At 33.0% G+C, this 24,485-nt stretch overlaps 1 protein-coding gene across 3 annotated transcripts in view; it reads left to right on the top strand.

Annotated features, from left to right (window-relative positions):
• Positions 1-18,897, top strand: part of RASSF8 (ras association domain-containing protein 8) — a 160,486-nt gene extending 141,589 nt beyond the window's left edge. For 2 of the 3 annotated variants that reach the window (XM_089089951.1, XM_089089953.1), the window contains exons 6-8: positions 5,648-5,780; positions 7,383-7,518; positions 13,165-15,877. In XM_089089951.1, coding sequence (XP_088946077.1) covers positions 5,648-5,780; positions 7,383-7,518; positions 13,165-13,265 — 370 coding nt within the window. In that variant the 3' untranslated portion in view covers positions 13,266-15,877. Of the gene's footprint in view, positions 1-5,647; positions 5,781-7,382; positions 7,519-13,164; positions 15,878-16,157 lie in introns of those variants that run through there. The other variant, XM_089089952.1, reaches the window with a different exon arrangement.
• Positions 18,898-24,485: the final 5,588 nt, after the last annotated feature.

Below are 24,485 nucleotides of genomic sequence, written 5' to 3'. Positions count from 1 at the left end.
AATTTTTTAATTCCCGAACAATATGCCTCAAACTTACTTTTGATTTCTCCTAGAATACACGACAAGTCAGTAGCCGCAACTCTGGTCGGGCACCTTTCTGCCCCCGCAATAAAGCGTGGTTTCGAGGGATTTTTATGAAATTTTGCCGTCAAATATAAAAACGGAAATTTTTTATCATTATCATTAACTTTAATATTAATTTTTTTAAAAAGTATATCCTCTATTCCAATCAATAGACTATTATTAACATCTTGAACCTTCTTATATGTATTTGTTGTACTAAGCTCCTTTGTTAAAACATCACAACACAACTTCTGACAAATTATTGCAAAATTATTATTCGCTTTATTAAAATGTACAATTACAAAATCCCTCTTTATATTATCAATTGATTTTTTAATCACATAGTTACAAAAAGCTACATTATTATCACGCTTATTGGTCCTCTTATATATCTTATTTCTAACCTTATTAATAATTAAATTTTACAAATTATGGAAACTATTTTTATTAATTTTCTTTTTTGCACCAATTATCAATAAATATTTCGAGATTATTATTTAACCCTCTAAGCAGATTCGAGGGTTTAAGATGATTTGAAAGACGGAATTTAGCCCCCATTTTCATTATATTCTGCAATTCAATTTGCTTAATTATTGTTAAATCACCTGTAATAATATGTTCGTAAGTTGGATTAACAAACGATAACAATTGGTCACACTTACAAGTCGGTTTCCAATTACTATCCATGTCAAAATTCTTAAGTGTTGAATTATAATTAAAAATCATTTGCTCTATCGTTTTTGAAAATTTATATATTATAATCGGATTGTTCTTATACTTCAAATTACTAGGAAGGGCCTGTTTCACATCAGCCTGGTTTAAAATTCCAGGTAAATTTACATCCTCTATTTGTTTACTTATAAAAGTTATAGGTAGATACAATCTCTTCTCCTTATTAACAGTCTTATCTGACTTTTTTTCATTTGAATTACCTTTAGTTCTAGCAAGAATACACACTGTATCATAAATCAGTTTAATTTTTGAGTTACATGGTTTTTTATTATTTACATTCCAAAACAATTTTATTAAATTATTTTTTGATAACTTATTTAAACATTTTATTATGCTAGCCATACCATTAGACTCAAATAGCTGGCACAATTCCCTCAAATATATATCTAAATATATATTATTTTTTTTCTTATTATTCATAAGGCTTCTTCATCGATTTGTGCGTTTTACATGATGATTTAGAGAAGGATGACCCAATTAACAATTAACATTTATAAAATTAAAAATAACATTAGACATGTCTCAATATTTAGACACTCGATCATTCAACCCTAAAGGATAATCAGTACCGAGGGTATGGATACAATAGTCTTCATGTTTACGTAAATTTATATTTTTCTCTTCTTTAGTTCGATTACTTATTTCCAAATTTTCTAAAATCGTAATGGTTAAATCAGTTAAAGCACAGGTACCATTATTACAATGTTGTACTAGATAGCTATTCGTTTTTTTTACCTTTAATTGTGCTTTTGTGCCCCGAAAATCTCTCATATATGTTATTAATACTTTCCCCCCCATATTGTAAGCCACAAATTTTACACTCCAACAAATAAATGATATTATTTGTTTTACAATTTACCCTACCCCGAAACAAACAATGAAACTTTTTATTATATAAAGTGCTTTGTACCATAGCCCTAGGGGTGAAATAGTCTCGGCAGAGAAAACAACGACCAGTACATCTACCAATATCCGGTAGACCGCTTTGAATCTTACTAGCATTCGAATTTAACATTAAGAACAAGGTAAAAAACCAAACACGACAAACAAAACAAAATCCAAATCATATCCAAAAATCAAGCGTATTTCCATTAACCATAACACTGAAAAACAACCCAAAACCAAAAATAAAATTAATTCCCAGAACAATTATCCGTCTCAGGTTAAAACCTGGATCATGGTTAAGGTCTGTCGGGGAAAATTTTTTTTAAACAATTCCTCCACCAGCACTAGATCCAACCTGAAAATATATAGTGTATAACGGTAATCACCTGGCAAAAAAAAAAAAAAAAAAAACAAAAAAAAAAAAAAAAACTGTCTTCCTACTTTAGTAACTGAAATAAATGAGCACTTGAACAAGGTCTAGACCCTACTCATCCATCCAGTTCCCCAGGACAAAACAGTATAACCAATCCGACAGTCCGAAAATCAAGTCCAAAATAGAGCAAAATCAGCATCAATAAGCATACGTCTATGTTCCAAAACCAAGCTATAGCACCTTAAATCTACAAAAACATTATATTCCCAAGGTGATCACCATATATCGGGGCTCGTCAGATGAAAACTCATTGCCTAAATGGGTTTCGGCGCTTAAATTTCATTACCCAGGCAATTGAGCGCGCCATGCCATAATCTGGCATACCCCTATATAGTACCACCAATGGAATAAACATAAACAAAATCCAAAACATCCAAAAAATAAAAATATATACCTCAGAAAAAATTTTTCCAACATTCTTAACCAACCTTCAAATAACACTGAGAGCCGAACTTCAACCGATTTAAATACAAACAAATAAATACCACTAGTCCTCCACCCGGAACAATTTCACTTTCACTCAAATTCTAAGAATTAAATTCCGAGTATTCCACCATAATCTTTACCACAAGTGTCGCAATCCAACCCTCAACAACCGGGAAGATAAACCATGTCCGTCAACAAGTTACCGTAAAATATCATTCAAGATATCTTGATAACTTTTATTATACTTATGTAAAAGCTGATTATACTTAAAACAAAGCTTTTTAAATTGCCAAGCAAGTTTTTTGGCGGAAAAACCTCTTATGATTAGCTTCTTGCTAAATTATAAAATAGATAAATTATTATAATAATAATTTATCTATAATGTCTGCTGAGTTAAATGCCATAATCATGGCATTAGAACACCTTAAGGAAAACCAACCTTTGATTGCAAATTCAAATAATATTATCATATATTCCGACTCTCTATCAAGCCCTGAGTTGCTGGCCTCAGCTCCTCAATATTAGTTGGACATTGACACTTATCATTGTCTCAGTATTATTGATAATCTTGCTTCAAGTGGCATAAAAATTTATTTTCAGTACATTCCTAGCCACTCTAGCATAAGTGGTAATCATCAGGTTGATGAAATAGCAAAAAATGCTATAAATATTGACCATCCAAGTGGGAGACCAATCCCAATTAGAGATATTTACCGATGGATGCTATCAGATATTAATTTTAATAAGATTAATCCTGTCCTTTCCCCCTTTCCCAATAAGTGTCTTTCTAAAATTTATCATAGAATTCGTTCTGGAACAAATGGACTAAATTTCCTTGCATTCTCATATAAGTTTTCTAATTCAAGTGGTTCAATTCCCCTGTCCCCTCTTTGTAGGCATTGTAATATGAATAATGAAACAATTGACCATTTCCTATTTGAATGTAATATGCTGACATCTGCACAACCTACTTTGCTTTGTAAACTGCTAAAATGCTTCAAACACCACAAAATCTCACTATCAGCCAAGAGACTAGCCAACCATACCTGCAGACTGAGCACAGAGATCGATATCTTTCGTCTTATATTTGAACTCCTTGAGTCAAAAGATCTACTGAAAGATATCTGAGAATATCTAATAAATAAGAGACAACCAAGACAGTAGCTCTGTAGCCCACAGAGTGTATCAAAAAGAAGAGGGCTAAATAGTACCAACGTAATAGCCCGCCTGCTGTGAATTAGAAGAAGAAGAAGCTGTTAAAAGTAAGTCAATCTACATCCAGTGAATAAAACAAAGTTGATTCACTTGATATTTGATAAAAAATTATGCACAGTGATATTAATTACACATCAGCTATGATCCTGGAAAGCCGCAGAGTCATTGTTTAAGTGGGGAGAGTTAGATCTGAGCCTGATTTCTCAAAAAGTGCATTTGCATGCCCAAATTTTCAAACTTCCCACTAGCCCTCAGATAAATATAGAAGAGAGTCTGGGAAGGTATAGCGGCTATATTCTCCCCCTAGTTCTTGAGAAATGCCTTATTTCGGGGTATTTTTTATTGAAAAATGCCGTTTTTGTATCTTAATTGAAACATGTGAGAAAAGATAAATGTGCCACCCCCTAGCTAATCTTCTGCCATTCATTTTCTTTTATGCATTCGACCGCTTAACTCACTTGTTGCTACATATAAGAAATTAGGTAAAAAAAAATTCCAAGTTTTCATACTACCAATCTTAAGACGCTACCAATCAATTTACAACTGTTAATATATTCAATTTAACACCAGAGATAGGGTTTTATAAGGGTGACATCTTGGTTAGGCCTGGGTATGATTAATTTAAAAAAACAAAGTTTTTCCGAAGGAAGTAAAGAGCGAAGTTGAAACTTAAAACGGACAAAACTTTACTTCACAGCCTATTTAATATATACTAATGTAACTAGTACAAATAAACCAACTAATTATGTTTCCCTATGCTTTTATGATTATACAAAACTAGCGCTTTACTGAAAACGCAAAATGATATAGGAGTTTTGGTACAGTAAAAGCAAAACCAATTAAGGACAACTTTAACAGGCTCAAAATATTATTAGTCCCTTTTGGAATCAATTACTTTTAAGATAAAATTACAATCCCTTTTCGGATTTTCTCTATTTTTTTACGTTTAATTTGGTATCACTTCTGCGAAATGGCTCAGTTCAATGACTGGCTCTCGTTTTGGTTCTTAAAGGACATGTCATGATTAGTTTGTATCTTGTGTAGGGAGTTATTTATGAATTATCTGTTAAACTAGGGAGCAAGAAGAAAAAAGTAGTTAATGGTCTATATTGCTTATCTGGTGCAGGGAGTTATTCATGAATTCTCTGTTAAACTAGGGAGCAAGAAGAAAAAACTAGTTAATGGTCTGCATATTGCTTATCTGGTGCAGGGACCATTAATTCATAATCATGAATTCTCTGTTAAACTAGGAAGCAAGAAGAAAAAACTAGTTAATGGTCTGCATATTGCTTATCTGGTGCAGGGAGTTATTCATGAATTCTCTGTTAAACTAGGGAGCAAGAAGAAAAAACTAGTTAATGGTCTGCATATTGCTTATCTTGTGTAGGGAGTTATTTATGAATTCTCTGTTAAACTAGGGAGCAAGAAGAAAAAACTAGTTACTGGTCTGCATATTACTTATCTGGTGTAGGGAGTTATTCATGAATTCTCTGTTAAACTAGGGAGCAAGAAGAAAAAACTAGTAAATGGTCTGCATATGGCTTGTCTGGTGCAAGGAGCTAGTTTAGGCTAATATTTATCTTTATTAATAGTAGCCCTCCGGCTTATGCATCAATTAAGATGTTTTCTGTTGGCTTAGTCCTATATACTTTCGTTAGGCTGGTTTAACTTCATTTTCGGTTTGATTATACAGATTTTTGGCGAATTTGTATACGCATCTGACGCAATACGTTCGCAAGAGGCCTTTAAGGCCACCCAAATCTCACTGTTTTTAAAATTGCCCGCATATTTTTAATCTACTCAAATATTATCAATTCAATTTTAAACATATTTTTCAATAATAGTCAAGTTATTATTCAAACCAAAGTTGTTTAGATATCTTTCTTCTTTTAGATTATTGTCGGAACAATTCACAACGGAGGAGGATAGACTTGTTGCTGAAGCAGAGGAGCTTCAAAGGACTTTATCCAATATCTGGAGAGATACTTCTACATATGATCAGTCAATTAGAGCTATTTCGGAAGAAGTGAGTAATTGGTTGCTTAAATTTCAATCATGCTGCAACCGCTTCTCAGAAGCAGTACTATAAAGAGTAAATACTAGTAAAGTATTTATTTCCTGCTAAAAATAGTTCGTTATATAGAAACGGCTTTACTGCATCTCGTCTTCAAAATAGAGTTTGCGAATATTAAAAGGACTTAATAAAATATTATTAACAGAAATGTATTCATGAATTTATTGTGACAGAAGTACCTAATTCTGAGTGGGAGGGGTTAAATTTTAGAAACGAAACAATAGGTTATTTTTAAAACGGAGCTCGTTAAATTAAAAAAATAATAATAATAATAATGAAATAATAATAATAATAATGAAAATCGATTTTTATAGAGAGGCATGGATGCTTGAATATATCTCGCAGCATTTGAGGAGAGGAAGAGGAGACAAACTTGAAACATATTAGAAATTTTACAGTTCATAATAATCTTCGAGCCCCCCCCCCCCCAGTCCCGTACGTGCCTGATTGTGCACATCAGAAGTTTGAACAATTAATCAAAAAGCTTTATATAAATGTTGTGTTTCCAGCTTTTTCATTTTACACAACATACGGCGCTATGGACAGAAACGTTGTTTTGGGTTTGACTTCAAATATTTTTTATTACAATATACATTTGAATTCAATTATTTCAGAGCTTGGTTGATTGTTATTCTGGGTGGAAAGGGGCATTGTTTGAGACCCTTATATAGCCTGCTACAAAGATAAACTGATAACAAAGAAAAAATTTTAAAGTAATAAATAAGCCAAATAAGATTTACTCTTACTGACAGACCTTTAAAGACCTACTTTTAATGTTAATTTTTAGTGAAATTCTCGTATTCAAGTAAATTTGGTAATCGTAAGTTAGGTTGATTTTCTTGCCGTTTAAATTAATTTTTGACTTCAATAGGAATAATGGGGAATGTCTATTAAAAAAAGTAATTGAAAACTTAAGTTAGGTATTTTTGAAATTACTTTACTGTTTAAATGTCTGACTATTTAATGTTACAGAACACTTGATCCTATGGGAAGAAATGCTTTTTTTGGGATTAATTTCGGGAAATTTTGTCTACAGCTTTTGCTTTGTCTGCAACTTTTGGCTACAAAATTTTGTCTACAATTTTGCTTTTAGATTTGATTATTTAAGGTTCGGTCGTTCGTCATGCATGTAGAAATTTGGATCATTTGAGACCCTTATAAAGCCTGCTACAAAGGTGAACTACTAACAAAAAAAAATATATAAGCAAAATAAGATACTTTACTATTGATATTATTTTTTAAATTACCGTATTCAAATACGCACTTGTTAATCGTAGATTCACATTCTTACCATTTATCCATTTTACGGCACAATTGAATTGAAGAACAATTGATCTCTTTCGGAAGTAAAATTTTGTGTAATTTTTCAAAATTATAATAAAGGCTTTATATAGCACGGACATCAAATTGATCTATGTTATAAATGAAAAAAGTTGGTAAGTTGAGGAAAGCAAATCAAAAGGTCAAGTTTTGTAAAGTTATGTTATGTTATGTCAACTCAACTTATGTTATGTTATATTGATTGTGTAGTATCTTTTTTTCTTATTTTTTCAGCTTGAGCAGGTCGAGTCGACTCTTTTTTCACGGAGGTTGGAGGAGGAACATTTAGTAAACCTTTTAAGGGAAGCCAATCTCGAATCATTGACTTTGAGTACTGCGACTGAAGAACATTCACGGTCACTCTGGGATGGTAAATTCTATGACCATATTTTAAATTACAAGATAGATTTCAATTTATAGTGGATTCACCCTATTAATTAAATTGTAATTGTCGAAAACATAAACGTTCAAATGGGGATAAGTCCATTTATTAGACAGTGAAAACAGAAAACAAAAGGCTTGATATTTTGTTCATTTGTGCAGTGATCGTCATCAGCAGAAATACTGTGTTTCTGCCGATGACGGTCTCTGTGCATGTGATCAAAATATCCAGACTTTTGTATCTGTTTTCACTGTCTAATAAATGGACTTATCCCCATTTGAACGTGTATTTTTTCGTCATAGAAAGGCAGTGTTGTCTTGTAAATAATTACCTAATTTAAGATATTATGTCATAAGTGTAGGAAATCTTGGATTAGTTTCAGAGTCGACTGAGTTCATTTCTTAACTATTTTCCAAGCATTGATACCCCAAACAGGAGGAGTCATTGACTTTTAGGGTTCCGACCAAATAACGGCAAGAACAATTGATCTCCTTCGGAAGTAAAGTTTTGTGTAATTTTTCAAAATTACAAAGGCTTTATATAACATAGACATCAAATTGATCTATGTTATGAATGAAAAAAGTTGGTAAGTTGAGGAAAGTAAGTCAAACGGTCAAGTTATGTAAAGCCCAATCTGTTTGGGGCCCAAATTGGGCTATAATAAATAAAGCCCAAATTGGGCTATGTAAAGCCTGATCTCGTTTTCACTTATTTTCATAGATTTTCCATTTTGTCCTCTGTGAAATACGAATTTTAACTTAATATATATATATATATATATATATATATATATATATATATTAAGTTAAAATTCGTTTTTCACAGAAGACAAAATGGACAAAATATTTTCTAATACTCAAAAGCCGTTAGTGACTCACTGCTGTTCTTACCGCTGCGCTATCAAGTCTTGTATAATTAAATAAAAAAAAACGTTACATCAGCTCAAAATTTCGAGAAAGCCATTTAACCAAAAAAAAGGTTAAATAAACATTCAAATTACATTTCAATTATTCATGTATGGTGAGCCAAAATTAAAGCTGCATTAATTCAAAAACGTTCAGAAATTAAAGAAAAAAAACAAGTTTTTTTTTTAAATGAAAGCAAGGAGTGACATTAAAACTTAAAACGAACAGAAATTATTCCGTATGTGAAAGGGGTTGTCCCCTCCTCAACGCCTCGCTCTTTACGCTAAAGTTTTTTTTTATCGTTTTAAAAATAAAGTTGTGAGACAGAGTCAAACTTTAGCGTAAAGAGCGAGGCGTTAAGGAGGGAATAGCCCATTTCATATACGGAATAATTTCTATTCATTTTAAGTTTTAATGTCGCTCCTTACTTTCAGTTAAAAAAAAGTTTTTGTCTTTAATTTCTGAACGTTTTTGAATTAATGCAGCTTTGATTTTGGCTCACAGTACATGAATAATTAAAACGAAATTCGCATTTTAATTTTACCTTTTTTTGGCTAAATGGCTTTCTCAAAATTTTTTTCTGACGTAACTTACGAATTAACTTACGTAACGAACTTCTATATTCGTATATATGTATTACGTATATTGGGGGGGTTCCCCTCTAGTCAATACCACGCTATTTACGCTTAAGTTCAAATTTTGTTCCAGTTCTTTAAGAATGACCCCGGACTCACACCGGCCGCTAATTACAATAATAATCTCTGATGAAAGCACAAAAAAAAAAACTTTAGCGTAAAGAGAAAGATAATGACTAGAAGGCGAACCCGATCATATACAGAATAATTTCTGTTCGTTTTAAGTTTTTATGTTGCTCCTTACTTTCAGTTGAAAAAATAGTTGTTTTTTTAGTTAATTTCTGATCTTTTTTTAAATAATGCTGGGAAATACGGTGCCCCCTTCACAGCAATATCCCTTCCCCCATGAAAACTTACTCCATGGAAAGATCCTCCCACGTAACCCCCGACCCCCCCCCCCAACTACTTGAAAAAATCCCCCCTTAAAACTTCTGTAGCCTCTAAGTCCCAATAACCAACGCTATATGTAAACATTGGAGAAAGTTCATACCTTGTGGCACTTTCCCCGGGGACTGTGGGGGATTAGGTCATCCTCAAAGACATAGTTGTTGTATTTGTCGACCATGCTGAACAAAATAGTTATCTCAAAATTTTGATCGGGTGACTTTGGGAAAAAATGAGCGTGTGAGGAGGTCTAGTTGCTCTCCGTTTTTTTGGTTACTTAAAAAGGGCACTAGAACTTTTAATTTCTGTTCGAATGAGCCCTCCTGCAATATTCTAGGACCACTGGGTCGATACGATCACCCCTGGAAAAAAAAATAATAAAATAAACACGCATTTCCACATTTTTGCAGATAGGAGCTTGAAACTAATATAGTAAGGTTCTTTGATACGCTGAATCGGATGGTGTGATTTTCATTAAAGTTCTATGACTTTTAGGGGGTGTTTTTACCTTTTTTCGAAAATAAGGCAAATTTTCTCAGGCCCGTAATTTTTTATTACGGGGTAAGATTAAACTTGATGAAGCTTATATATTTGAAACCAGCATAAAAATATAATTCTTTTGACGTATCTATTGGTATCAAAATTCCGTATTTTAGAGTTCCCGTTTCTATTGAGCCGGGTTGCCCCTTACTTACAGTTCGTTACCACGAACTGTTTGATAGTATTTGTTTTATACTTTTGCTGTGCCCAGTCAAACGTTTATGTTCTTTTATTTGTACAAGGGGCTATACGAGAGTGAGGAATTTTGATGTTGTATTATTGTCCTGTCATAGGGTGTGAATACATTGATAAATTTTGACAATTAAACATTTGGATAATTAAGTATTGGGAAGTGGTCGAAAAATGTCTTACAAATTTTACACATTTATGTGAAAAAACACTAAAAAGCCGGTGATTTGTAGAAAACGGGATAAAAAAGAAAATACAAGACAAGCTAATTTCAAACCTCCCTAACCTCCTAATACAGAATAGCCGAATAAATGAATACACATAAATTCTTTTCGTTTAGATTAAATCCAATCTACTACTACTAGCAAGTCACAGCAGCACCAAGCCACTTGAGGCCAACGCACGCTCCTCCTCCTCCATCTCCAACTATGCACTATGCAACTATGCACTCCATCTCCAACATCTACAACTCCTCCAACTATGCACGCTCCTCCTCCTCCATCTAAATAAATATAATCATAGTTAGATAAATATTCAGACAGGCAGAAAAATACTATTAAAAGGGTAAGATGAATAGATCTAGCAAAATTTAAGGTAATCAACCAATCAATTAATTTATTTGAAAGAAGCACAGAAAAAATTACAGAACTTTATACCCCCACAAAGGCTCTTTGGCCTGTGAGAGTGGGTAAATAAACATAACATTAAATAATAGCAATAAAATCAAACAGAAGTAAAAGAAGAAAAAAATTGAACAACACCAAAAACTACCATACCAATCAAAATAAATGAATTAAGCAAATTGAAAAGGAAAGGATTAAACAAATTGAAAACAAATTGAGGGGAAAAAAGAAGGGAGGAGAGAACTAACTGTCTAGGCATAAGAGATGGTTGGTTAGCTGTTTTTTAAATTGTCCATAAGAATGACATAGTTGAATTTTAACTGGTAGGGAATTCCATATGGAGGTACAACATAAAACTGGATTGAAACCTGATCTTACGTCTACTGTAATATCTGCATTTAAAATGCACCATATTTACAAATCATGTGACGGAGTTATATCAATTTGAATAACGAAATCGTAACTAAATCATGTTTAATATGAAGATCTAGTAATAAAAGATAGAGATACTGTGAGGTGCTGTACAGAGGTTCTGCAAAATCTATGTCAAGGGGGTATTTAACAAGGGGAATTCCTTCATCAGTCATCTATGCTCTAATGTTTCTTAAATTTTCAGTTGAAGGTATTTTAGAATGGTCACAGTCAAACCTCTTTGCGGCACAAGAGGAAATGACATGGAAAATTTGAAAAGTTTTCTTCTGTGGATTTTCAGTTTAGGCTGTTTGACGTTCATAAGTTAGACTTTTAACATAAGTCACTAGAAATTTTCAGTCTTTCTGTCTTATCTGTGGTTGCTGTTTTAACCACTTTGTTCCTAGTCTAGTTAAATTATTTTCCATGCTCATTTGTCCTGCAATTTTCTTGCTTATTGCTTCTCATTGCTGCCCATTATGGTTTTTTTTTTCTTTCAGTCGTTAGTTTGGGGTATATTAATCGCGTCTTCATGTTCTTTCTTGTTTATCACTGGAAAGATTTTATCCTGATATATATATCTATTACATTAAAATCATACCAAGATTAACTAAAACTTTTAGATTAACTTTGAACCTACCTAAAGAAATAACTGCTAAGATTCAATAAATATGGTTAGATCACAATTAAACTCACTTAGTGGAACATTTTAAGCTATAGTGATTTAAAAAAAAGAACGTAACTATTGCTTTAATTTCTGGGCCAAAGGGGCATTTACCCCTTTATCTTGCGTCTATCCTCGAATGCTTCTTAATTGTTCAGTTGAAGAGTTTGTTCAGAATGGTCATAGTCAAGCCTCCAAACGGCTACTTATTAAATAACTTGAAGAAGTTCACTTACTGGATTTTCGAAATGCGTATATCAAATTATATACGCTGAGAGCTTTACCAACCGCTTGCTGATTCTTTAACTAGGGAAATGTCATCAGAATTACTAATCCGGGTGGAAACAAAGATAAATTATTCTTGGGGCTCGGGGCCTGGTCCTCCCAAAAGCGCGATGATTTTATGATTCCCACCACAATCTACTATGTTTTCAAATAATTTAACTGTTGGCTTTTCGGTTTTAGACCACTCCTCTCAAATAATGTCATGCTTAACGTAAAAGGCGAATGTGAATGGGCCTGTGTTTTGGATGGTCAGTATTTTAATGTAGCACTCTGTTTCAAAAAATGATATTCGAAATTATCTGTTGAGTAAAGCTTATCTTCTATTGGAATTGATTAAAAAGAAGAGGGGTAGGTTATATCAGTGCTGGTAATTTTAATGGTGTACTTTCATTTCATGCCACCGTCATTTTGATGGGTTTCAAGATTTTTTTTTTCTAAATTCCCGTTCATTTTCTTCGTAGTTACTTTTCAATCTTAAATGTAGCCCGGAAAACTGTAGATGTACATTGACAATTTTTTTTTCAATAGTCAATTTTTTCGGGTTTTTTTTTATTATTTCTAGTTACTATGGGCTGTGTTACACTCTTTTCCAGGTAACGTAATTTTTTTTCTCAAAATTCAGTGTTGAGGAATAAAATGTCTTGCGGCATTCTTTTGAAACTCAAAATGAACATGCCTCTTTTACATCTTTTACCAGTATGAGAATTTAAAAGAAAAAGTTTTTCTTTTACAAAAAAATACTAGACACACGGGAAGCAACATTCCCCCTCTCAGGTTTGAATCAAAGTAACCCCTGGATAATTCTACTCCTTACCCAGTGAAGCATTCCCTTCACCCCCTCCCCTTAGGTTATATTTTTGCGTACCTGCAAATAAAGGAATCTATTTAGGAAGAGGAGTCTTTTGATGTTTGAGGAAGAAACCTCCTCACCTTTTCCTAATGCACATGATTATTCATTTCCCAAATGTTTTTGATACAAAGATGATTTATCCTTTTAGGTGTACCAAGAGGAGGCAGTGTCCGTAGAATATTAGGATCCCCACGCCAGCTGGAAAATGCAGCACCTACTCCACGCAATCCTCAAGGTGTTTGGGTTTGATGTTAGTTGATCACCTCCTTCGAGCTTTATCGGTTGTTACTTCTTTATTGTACTTCAGTTTAGGCCCTTTTTTCGTTATTGTGTCATATTATGTTATTCTGTCTGCCAGTTACGTCTTTTTGACAAGACATGGTAATCTGGCCTCAGTTTCGCCGTATTTCTAAAAATATTACCACTACCCCTTAAATTTTTATTTTATCCATGTTATTTTCCTTTACCTCCATCCTTCCCCACCATCATACTTCGAAGAAAATAACGTGCTTGTAATTGAAGAAGTCTAGTAAATAATCTCATAGCCAAAATATCCTCCCAGGATAAGATGTGTCTAAAGTCAGTTGGTTAAAGATATATTTTTTTGGGTACAGTCGCATTCTGGGAATAAGTGCGATCCTTTCGGACCAGGGCAAAGTTGACTTTATAGTGGTACTGATAATACGAAGTGATCATATTTTGGATAGTGGCGTAAATAAGTTTCAGACAGAAAATAATATTATTGAAGGCTAATATAAAATAATAATATATATATTTAACAATATATAGAAAGAATTAAAATGTGAAAACCAATTTAAAACATCTACTGTAACTTTCTTTTTAAGAAGTTTCACCGGGAAAAATTTGACACGAAGCTTTACAAAAAGTGTATTTATTTCATTGTTCATTGCTGCCAACCTGTAATTAGCTAAATAAATTTTTTACGCTTTTACGGAAGCATAACTCTGCCAAGCATCGTCTGCAAGGTGATCATATATCTGTAATTTGCAAAACTTCTACAGAATCGTCATTTTATCAGTTTGGTTCCAGAATCAGAAATTAGATGCTAAATTATTCGTCAAATATTATTAAGTTAAATGGTGGATTGTTTTATTAAAAATGTAAGAGGTGAGAATAGTGGTACTCTAGTGGATATTATAGGAGTAATGAGAAGTGTGTAAATATTTTTTCTGATGCTGTTCTTTTGCTTACTATTAGAGCTATTCTAATAGTAAGCTCAAAAAGCAATTATTTACGGTAAAGTTAATTCTATATATGAATAAGGTTGAATTAACTAGGAGATTGTTCTTCATGAAGTATGTTGGCATTGATAACATAGACCCTAATTTTTACTGATATTTTTAGAAATATATTGAACCCCTTTCCCCATACCCTAGTTCTTTAAGAAAAAAATCTCTAGTTTTACGAATGTTCATGTGTTTCCATTTAATTTAGGTATTTTTACCGTTATTGCAAAATTTGTGAATGCGTGTTTTTGAAAAAAAAAAACTACGAAGGAATTTAGTTTTCAGTACTTAGATTGGGAAAAAAGCCGTAAAAAAATTGTGATTCACACAGGGGGATAAGGAAACATCCCTGAATTATTCAGAAAGATCACGCCTCCACCCCATCCCGCTACTGAGATCTTTAGCCGTCTAAAGGGTTTTGTGATATGTAAGTTTGAACCAGAGTTCCCAGGAACAGTTTCGCTTTGGTATCGTAAAGCATATTTCGTGCCAGATCCCGCGTTCAATAAGCTTATTACAATTGTTTTTTGTATTTTCCAGTGTTCAATAGCGAATTACGATTATTAAATATCATTCAAAAGCACTTACGGAAACCTATTGCAAATAATTATTGGCTTTTGTGCTTTCGTTTTTTAAGCTACAATTCGTCTTTTTGAAGATTTAAAATTATGGGAATATATATGTATTAGTATAGGTTAGCAGTATTTTCGGTCAGTTTCGAAGGTTTTATAGATTTGCTAGATTTTTCTTTTGAAAGAAGTTCGTTTAGATGTTTAAACGCGTTCAATACAGCACAATAACTAGGCTTATTTAATAAGCTGTTGCAATGAATTTTAACTGATTGCAACAAGCTCTACTGAACGCTGAGAGAATATCCGTATGACCAATCAAGTATATTCTGCCCAAGGGAAGTCTCAAACATCTTTGATTCCTCAACGTAATCTTATCTACATTTGGATCCTATTTATGGGGTTGCCACCTTCAGCACGAAAGTGCTATTTTAGCACTATTTCATTATGTGTAGCACTGTATCACGTGCTCAGGGTTGCTAAAATAGCAAGAAAGTGCTATTTTAACACTATTTTAGCTCTATTTCAGTCAATTTTTTTACCTTAACACCAAATATCGCTGTGTAGCACGCACATTTGGGCAATTGTGGCATTTTAGGAACTGACCATGGTGGCAACTCTGGCTATTAAAATAGGACCTCCGGTTTTGTAATTTAACCATCTTTTTCTGTCTACAGTTTTATGCTTATGAACAGAGAACAGAATAGAACTAGTTTTAAGAGGCATTGTTGTTTACAGTTGAGAGTTAACAGATTTACGTTTATATTCTTAATATGGCCCTTGGAATTGGGCCTTAAAATTGATTGAATATTGTGTGTTTTGAAAGATGATAAATATAAATGGAAATGTTTTATTATCCGACGGACATGGCTGATCTGATCACTATAGAGTGATTCATTCAAAACCCTTCTGAGGTTTATTTAATGATTCATATATGGGTTCATTTAATTCATATTCATATAAGGGCTCATGAGGTTCGTGATTGATATAAGGTTCATTTAAATCAAAACCTATGAATGGAACTAGTTTTAAGAGGAATGGTTGTTTACAGTTGAGAGTTAACAGATTTACGCTTACATTCTCAGTATGGCCCTTGGACTTATGGCCTTAAAATTGATTGAATATTTTGTGTTTTGAAAGATGATAAATGTAAAGGGAAATGTTTTATTATTCGACGGACATGGCTGATCAATATAGAGTGATTCATTCAAAATCCTTCTGAGGTTTATTTAATGATTCATATAAGGGTTCATGAGGTTTGTGATTCATATAAAGTTCATTTAAATCAAAACCCATGACTTTTATCAAATGTGTTTTGATTCCAGACAGCCAAGGAGTTACTGTACTGGTTTCTGGTTTCTGGTTGCAAGGAGTTCCTGTACTGGTTTCCAAGTATTGGAAAGTTCATATTCTTGCCCCTCCTTTTTTGTTAATTTTGTAGTATGCTCCTAGGAAGTATTTTTATGTTACGAAGTTCATTAGTTTAGCGATTCACGTGACCGAATTACACAAAAATTAATCATAGAACTTGCAGTTTAGTCCTTATAGCTTTGTGTAATTCCCCTCTCTCTCTCTGGTTCTCTATCCCACTACTTTTTTTCTTTCTTTGTTTCTCTCTTGTCACTTTTCTCCTTTCTCTCTTTGTCTATCTATCTTTCTGTCCTTCCCACTCTACTGTATATCTATAACTTTCGTTCAAGGATTGGCAGATGCTAAAGAGTATTAAAATGTTTTGTCTCTTTTTTTTCTTTTTTCTTTTGCTCCTCTTTATGTCCCACCTTTCTTTTATAATTATTGGTATCTATGTTTTTGTTCACTTCTATACTATTTCTATCAATGTGTTGTTTTCACAAAATAATGCAAATATATTCGATTTCAAAATTGTGCCAAGTCGATCGAAATTTTTAAAGAATTTATTTTACTGCTAATGCACTGAATAAAAAAGGTAGCTATTGGAATGTTTGGGCCCTATCGAAATCGTCGCATTTTCTTCTTTCCGAAATATTTGAATTAGTTCTTCATGGGAAGTGGTTCCTATGAGATTGTAAAATATACGAAGTTTTTCTTTACCGAAATATTTGAATTAGTTCTTCATGGGAACTAGTTCCTATGAGATTGTAAAATATACGAAGTTTTTCTTTTCCAAAATATTTGAATTAGTTCTTCATGGGAACTGGTTCCTATAAGTTAGTAAAATATATGAAGTTTTTCTTTTCTGAAATATTTGAATTAGTTCTTCATGGGAACTTGTTCCTATAAGATTGTAAAATATACGAAGGTTTTCTTTCCCGAAATATATAAATTAGTTCTTCATGGGAACTGGTTCCTATAAGATTGTAAAATATATGAAGTTTTTCTTTTCCGCAATGTTTGAATTAATTCTTCATGGGAACTAATTCCTGTAAGATTGTAAAATATATCGAGTAGCCCACAAGATAAATATATTGATAAATTGGATTGTTAAATCATAAATATATCGACAACGCTAACATTCACGCAACATTAGAGTGACTCCTCTGAAGACATTATTCTTCCGTGGCTTTTATGCAAAAAGATGGAAGCAATGTTCTTCATACCTTTAGGTCCAAAAATTTTCCGCTGTACACATCAAGGAGTTTAAAGATCACGTAAAATTGTATTTTACGTGAGGTTCTTTCGTAAGGTTCTTTCGTGAAACTTGGCTCAGATATATCAAAGCGGTATCGGGCTAAGAGATATCCAGAAATGTTTCAAGAATACAACTAGTTCTTCCCTTAGTTAAAAACAGAAAATTAGTACTGTTTCTAAGTACTCTTCAACGTCAGAAATGTCGTCTTTAAAAGGCTGTCAAACACGAATGAATTTCGATTTAAAACAGAAAATTAATTCATTAGATTTAAAACAGAAAATTAATTAATTTAGTAATTTATAATAAATAAACTAGTTAAAAAATGAAAATTAATACTGTCTCTAAGTAGTCATCTGAGTACGCTTCTACGTCAGAATTGTCGCCTTTAAAAGGCTGTCAAACACGTATATGAACTTATTTCGATGGTGAGGGGTAAATTCGTCAAACAGAAGAAATATCGGTGAGATAAGTGGAAATTATAGGAGCAATAAAGACATACTGAGTATATAGACAAGTACATGTCGCCTAGTGGAGATAATTAAGAACCGAACAACATTCATCCTTTGCATTGTCCCGATAATGGTTATGCAACTATTTGGTTGCATATTTTTCACCCATTTTAATTTTATTATACCTTTTTTTAAACTTTACGTGTCAAATTCATCACATTGCTATTGTTGTTTATTATATTAATATATAAGCAACATAAAATAGCAAAGATCTATCTTTTAAAATCATATTTTCCTAACAGCGTGCCCTTCCTTGCCCACACGAAGTAACTAACTATTTAATGAAGCTTCAGGGTAGGTTTGCGATATGCCCCGAAATTCCCTCTAGCCAGTTTTCAGTTGAAGGAGAATAATTATGGGGATCCCTAGGGGAAAATGTGACGTTTTCTTTACGGTTCTTAGTTTTTCACGTGTTTTATAATTCAAAAACTTCCTATGCGTCATTTTACTTCCGTTATTAAAAAAAAAAAACATTTGTCTATCAGTTGTTTCTTTCTTGGCATATTTAGTAATTGGGAATCCTAGCTTTATTGCCTCTTAGTTTGTTTTGTTATTCTTCTTCTTTTGTTTTTAGTCTACCAAAGATGTTGACCGCAGCCTTTTACTTGTTGAAGTGTGTTCCTTAGCCTACAAATTATGAGTTATGCAGTGCCTTATTGCCATTGTATGTGATTTTCAAGTGTCGGTTTGAATTATCACCTTGTTTACTCACTGTCTCACTTCCCCCTCTGATTTATTTCACTTATCCTTCTGTTTCATTTGCTCTATAGTTTATCATTTAGGATCTTCTAGTTTAGCTACTTTGATGCAAATTGTTCCGAAGTTAATAAAACACAGAGTGCCATTTAGGATATTTGTATTTGGTTTATGTTTCTTTCTTTTGTTTTTTGTTTTTTTTGTAACTAAATCTGTTTTGATATATTTTTGGAATTAGACGCTCTGTTGTGAATACAATTGCCTCGATTACTCATATTCAAGGTTCCGTTTAAACCTCTTTTTCTAGGCATTTACAGGATTTCAAAGAATATAACTGCCGATCTTAAAAACGGTATTGTAGTATGCTCGGCTGATACCAAAAGTATATTTAATTTATGAACCCCTCCCGAAATGTTTTTTTTTTACTTGTAATAACGTAACAAAAATGGATATAAACAAATTTTGTATGAGTTTTTGAGGTATTTTTTTGTAACCCCCCCCCCCCGAAAAAAAAATCTTTGAGTAAAACCCCCTACGAAAAAAAATCCTGGGTACGGCCTTGCATATACTAGATCACTACTACAACTTTATTTCAATTAACATGATTGATAAAATTTAAAATAAATTGATATAATTATTAATTAATATGTTAATATATTAATTTATATATTGCTTATTAATGTATTTTGGGTAGAATAATTCCCTATCACAGAAGCCAATTCCCTATTTCAATTAACATGATTGATAAAATTTAAAATAAATTGATATAATTATTAATTAATATGTTAATATATTAATTTATATATTGCTTATTAATGTGGTTTGGGTAGAATAATTCCCTATGACAGAAATATAGTCTAGTAAAAAACATATTTCATTGCAAAACATATTTAAAGTCAAATACCTCGAACACGACTAAGATAAAAGAAAGACTAAAAGGCTAGGTCACTGAAATCAATCACAAAATATATATACCGCCAATATTCCACCTTTTTTTTAATAAAGTTCCATCCCCACCAGGAAGCGGCAAGGGTGGAGGGTGCCTCTAGAAAAAAATAGAGGCCAGTAGAAACGTTTAATGCAAAAACGAATTTATAGCTATGTTTTGGTGGAATATAGTAAATTTATATTTTTATCGTCTCTCCTCTCTTCCCAGCTCGGTAGCGTGTCCCCCGTCGTTACTGAGGCTGTTCGGGACTAATTTTGATTTGTGACTTCTGGAATTTTGTCTGTCTGTTTAAGTCAAAGTTTGACGCCTTAAAAGGAGAAAAGGGGTCAGACAGGTATTGGCAACGTTAGCTCAAAGGGTATTATATTACAAGCTAAGCGCTTTGCCTTAACAACTATTATTATCTGCCAGTTATTTTTGCAAAGAACGCTTTTTAGGCATCCAAGAAACGAACTAGATATGATATATAAAAGAAAAAAATATTTTTGGGACTAATTTTGATTTGGGACTTCTGGAGTTTGATCTGTCTGTTTAAGCCAAGGTTTGACGCCTTAAAAGGAAAAAAGGGGTCAGGCAGGTATTGGCAACGTTAGCTCAACGGGTGTTATTACAAGCTAAGCTCTTTGCCTTAACAACTATTATTAACTGCCTGTTATTTTTGCAAAGAACGCTTTTTAGGCATCCAAGAAACGAACTAGATGTGATATATAAAAGAAAAAAAAAGATTTTCTAACTACTATGAGTAAAAGAAAAACATAACCTATTTTGTAAGCAAAGGAGAAACTGTTAATCATCTATGGAACCAAATGACATCTGGGAAGCGGATTCAACCACTCAATATATTTAAAGAATCTCGGTTCGGAAATAGAATTCCAAACTGAATAGGCGCCTGAAAGCATAAGAACCAGTGGCCAGACTAGACATTGGCAACCTAAACTCAAACGGTAATTGAGTTTACCTTTTTTACGTTTTGAATAAATTATGAGTATTGGCTTTTATTAACTGACAGTTATGTGCAAAGAAACAAAAAAGATTTTCTAAAAAAAAAATCCTCAGTACTATGAGTAAAAAATCAAAACATAACCTGTTTTTGAATGAAAGGAGAAACCCTTAATTATCCTTAGAACCAAATAATATGTCGGGAAAGGGATTGAACGAGTCGATAGAGTCTTAGGATCTCTGTTTTTAATAAGGCTTAAGGAACCTTAAGGTTAAGAATTTCAGTTTGAATATAACGCCTTATAACAGCTTTTGAGTGAGCGCAGCTAATTTGCATTTTCCTTGATAAACAAAAAATATATAAAACGTAGTAAAGTGCTGAATTTATGACATCTTGTGGGGTGGGAATGTGCTTGGGTCATATCTAGGAAAACAATTAAACTTTATCTGATCCATGGTTCAGAGTATAGATACTAAATTTTAAGAGATTGTCCATACCTTTTTGTTTTCTTTAGCGGAGTTTTGGATCATATTTTGCCGTCTCTTGAATGTTTTTGGTGATTGACGGTTTTTCGGCGATTACTACCGACTGGTAAAATCCATAGCTGTCACGAAAGGCAAAATTGAGTTACATAAATTCTTTTATAAACAGCCTTTGGAATATATTTGGCTTAACCATAATTAAGAGCAGCGAAATATTTATGCTAAAGATGCTGCTAAAAATAGTTATTTGAAAGACTAAAATCTATTGGGCGATCTTGCATATAACATTAAAATAAAAAAAAACGCTAGTCTGCAGAATATATTTTGTACAGGAAAATTATAACATTGTAGGTTTACTTTCCCCTTTTTTAGCTTTTAAAAATATATATGTAATTAGAAAATAATAGAAGTATGTTAATGAATAACCAAAAAATCATTAAATATCTTATAACAGAGTTTTTTAAAGAAAAGTAATATTCTAAGTAAATAGAAAACCTGAAAGATCGGAAATAGTCTTATAGTGAGTATAACTATGAACTTGCTGAATTGAATGAAACCGAAAATGGACAAAAATTACCACAAAGGTCTATATAGCTCTCAGTTTTCTATGCTTTTGAATGAAATGAAAAATAATGACACTCAAAAAATTGTTGGATTCAGAAAAAATACGTTTAGCTTCTGCCTAGCACAAATCACCAGGAAAAAGATCTCGGATTCTAAAGCCTGCTAATGAGAAAGAAATGAATAGAACCCTATTTCCGCAGACCACAAAAAGAAAATTATTAACAATTGTGTCTATGAGCTAACAGAAAATAGTAACGAACAATTGTTAGTGAATTTCGTTAAGACATCGAAATGTCGTTGGAGAAGATTTTTAATAGATTTTTTGCGCAAAATTTATAACTAGATCTAAGAATAGCAGTAAAATTTTCAAATTTCTTTATTTAAGAATCAGCTGTGATGTATTTGTTTTTATGGTATTCTATTATCATTTTTTGCTTGTTTTGAAGCTTGAAATACTGTTTAGAATTTGTTTTTTTCTTCTTCATATCTGTACGGGATCTGTAGATGCAGTGGGGGAGCCATTCACCTCTTGTTTATTCTTTTAATTAACGACGGTGTATGAACCACAATGAAGGCCCTTTCGCCCTTTCGAACAGCTATGGCTTTGAGCTATACGAGGTTTAGCAGACCACATTCTTTAGGGTGTAGATAATTTCTTTAAAGATGTTTCATTCAGACTGAGTGGGGAAATCGCGAATAATAACAGTCCATTTGTTTTCTTGGGTATTTGCATCCAGGCTATAACATCTTAAGATACTTCATACAGATTCGCTTCTACTAGTACTAACAACTCACTGAAACAACAAGTCGTTTGAGGACAGTAGAGCTGCGCACGTGCCTTCATCTCAATCTATTCAAAACTTTCTCTTTACACCCTCTTAAGAAGCTCTAATTTCCTATAAATCCTTTCCTATGACCTCCTCCCACCATATTCGGCGACGCCCTGCTTTTCGCTTGGCCCTAGATGGTTGGCCGAAAAACATAATCTTTGGCAATCTATCATTCGCTGAACGTGTCCTAGTAATCCCAACCTCTTTTCATTATAGCCGTGGAAAGCAGGATGGAACCACATTTTTGCAAAGTTTACTCTTTGAAATATGGTCAGTCATGCGTACTAAAAAAAATTCGAACACAATTCTCCTGGAAAATAGGCAACAAGTCCTCATCCGTCTTTCGAAGTGCCCACATTTCAGAATCATACATCACCTCTGTCATCACTGTAGCTTCCAATTTACTAATCTTGGTTTGCAGGCTTATCATCCTGTGAAAAAATACCCTGAGCCTTGGCTGTTCTACTTTTAACATTTTCACTTTATTACTATCTATTATGGCATGAACTGTCACTTTGACAGAATTTGAATATAGAGGATAGGCCACAGTGCACATATCTAGGTAGTAGGATCAAACTAATAAATATCCGTCACCAAGTGTCTTGGCGCGTATAAAAGCTCCTTGCATTTCCTTTGTTTAAGCGCTGCATTCTATATTTCTCAGTAGTTGGAGCAACTTTGAAAAATGGGGCAAACCTGTATTATTTATGATTGCGAAAGCAGAAAGACACGTGGTGAGCCGGCGAAGTGGTTCGCTACTGGCCCGTCTCTCAGGTATGGCTTATGACTTGACTGAGTGGCGGACCCATGATTCCTAAAAGGGGGATTTTGATTAAATTTCATCAAATACGGAAATTTCTAGTTCTGATCTACGATTCAACAAGAAAATAGCCGGAATTTCGTAAATAGTGGGAGAGGAATCCGCGAAGTGGCTGGACTATTTGATATTTTCCACAAAATATTTTACCATAACAGGACAACCATATTGTTTTAACACAGATTATCTATTAGGCTTAACAATAATATGTGGTTTTAGATGGTAATACTGCGCCATGGAGTGTCAAAATTGGTTTCTTCTTGGTAAGGGAAAATATTCCCTTGAATTTTTCCTCTTTTATACTCTTTTTTGGGCATAAAAATGTCCTTCGAAATTTGATGTAGGACCTTTGTTTTTCTGGTGGAATAGCCCTATCCAAGAAAATACCATACTCTGTTAAGAGCTGTTTGTCGTGAAATTTTTAGTGGCTTTTCACAAAATTGAAGGACATCAAAAAAATTGTATTTGTATTATAAGAAGAATATAAAGTACTGCTTGTTGTTATTATTGTTGCAAATATTCTGCCGCGAACTTACAAATTACGTAAAACTTCTCATCAGAAAGCATATTATTTTTATGACTCATTAAGTTAACCCTCACGATTCTTTTCATTATCTTTTCAGTTTCGGGTTACATAGAAGTTTGGTATAAAACTTGAATGTTTCAGTATTGTGTTAAGATTATTTAAAATTATTTAATTAATCTAGTTACTGAGTTTATTATCAGTTGCTAATCAAACTTTGTTTTGTCCAGGGCAGGTTTGGAGCCAAAGGGGGGGGGGGGGTATGACCCCTTACTAGGTCCACCAGTTTCCTTGCTTGCATAATTTGCTGTAGCTTAATTATTAAGCTTTAATAGACAGCAAAAGTCTTTTGCAGATGCCACAACAAATGATTTTAGTCATGCGCATTTTTAGGGTTTTCTTTTTTGGAGAAAGGGCTGAGTTTTTTTCTTTTGATTCTTTACATTCAGTTCTCGTTTTCGCTGTCTTTGCAGAATTAGCTTCACTTTCTAATAAAATTGTCATGGCTTAAGCTTTGAGCGGTAGCTAACAGAATTTTATAATACCCCTTTCTGCTTTTGAATATCTTTGTCTTATCCGTCTGTAGAGCTAGTGCCGTTATTTGGTATTTCAGCTTCCCCTTCGACAATTTAATTGATATATTTTGCGTACACTTCTACATTAGGAAGTGAAATTTAAGAATCGTGAAATCAACAGAAATCCCAACAGAAGAAAATAAACTAGTAAGTAATTATT

The sequence above is a fragment of the Artemia sp. Qi Xiang Cuo genome, chromosome 5, assembly GCF_049724085.1.
Source record: "Artemia sp. Qi Xiang Cuo chromosome 5, ASM4972408v1, whole genome shotgun sequence".
Taxonomy (NCBI): Eukaryota; Metazoa; Arthropoda; class Branchiopoda; order Anostraca; family Artemiidae; genus Artemia; species Artemia sp. Qi Xiang Cuo.
This window is presented reverse-complemented; position numbering and strand designations above follow the sequence as displayed.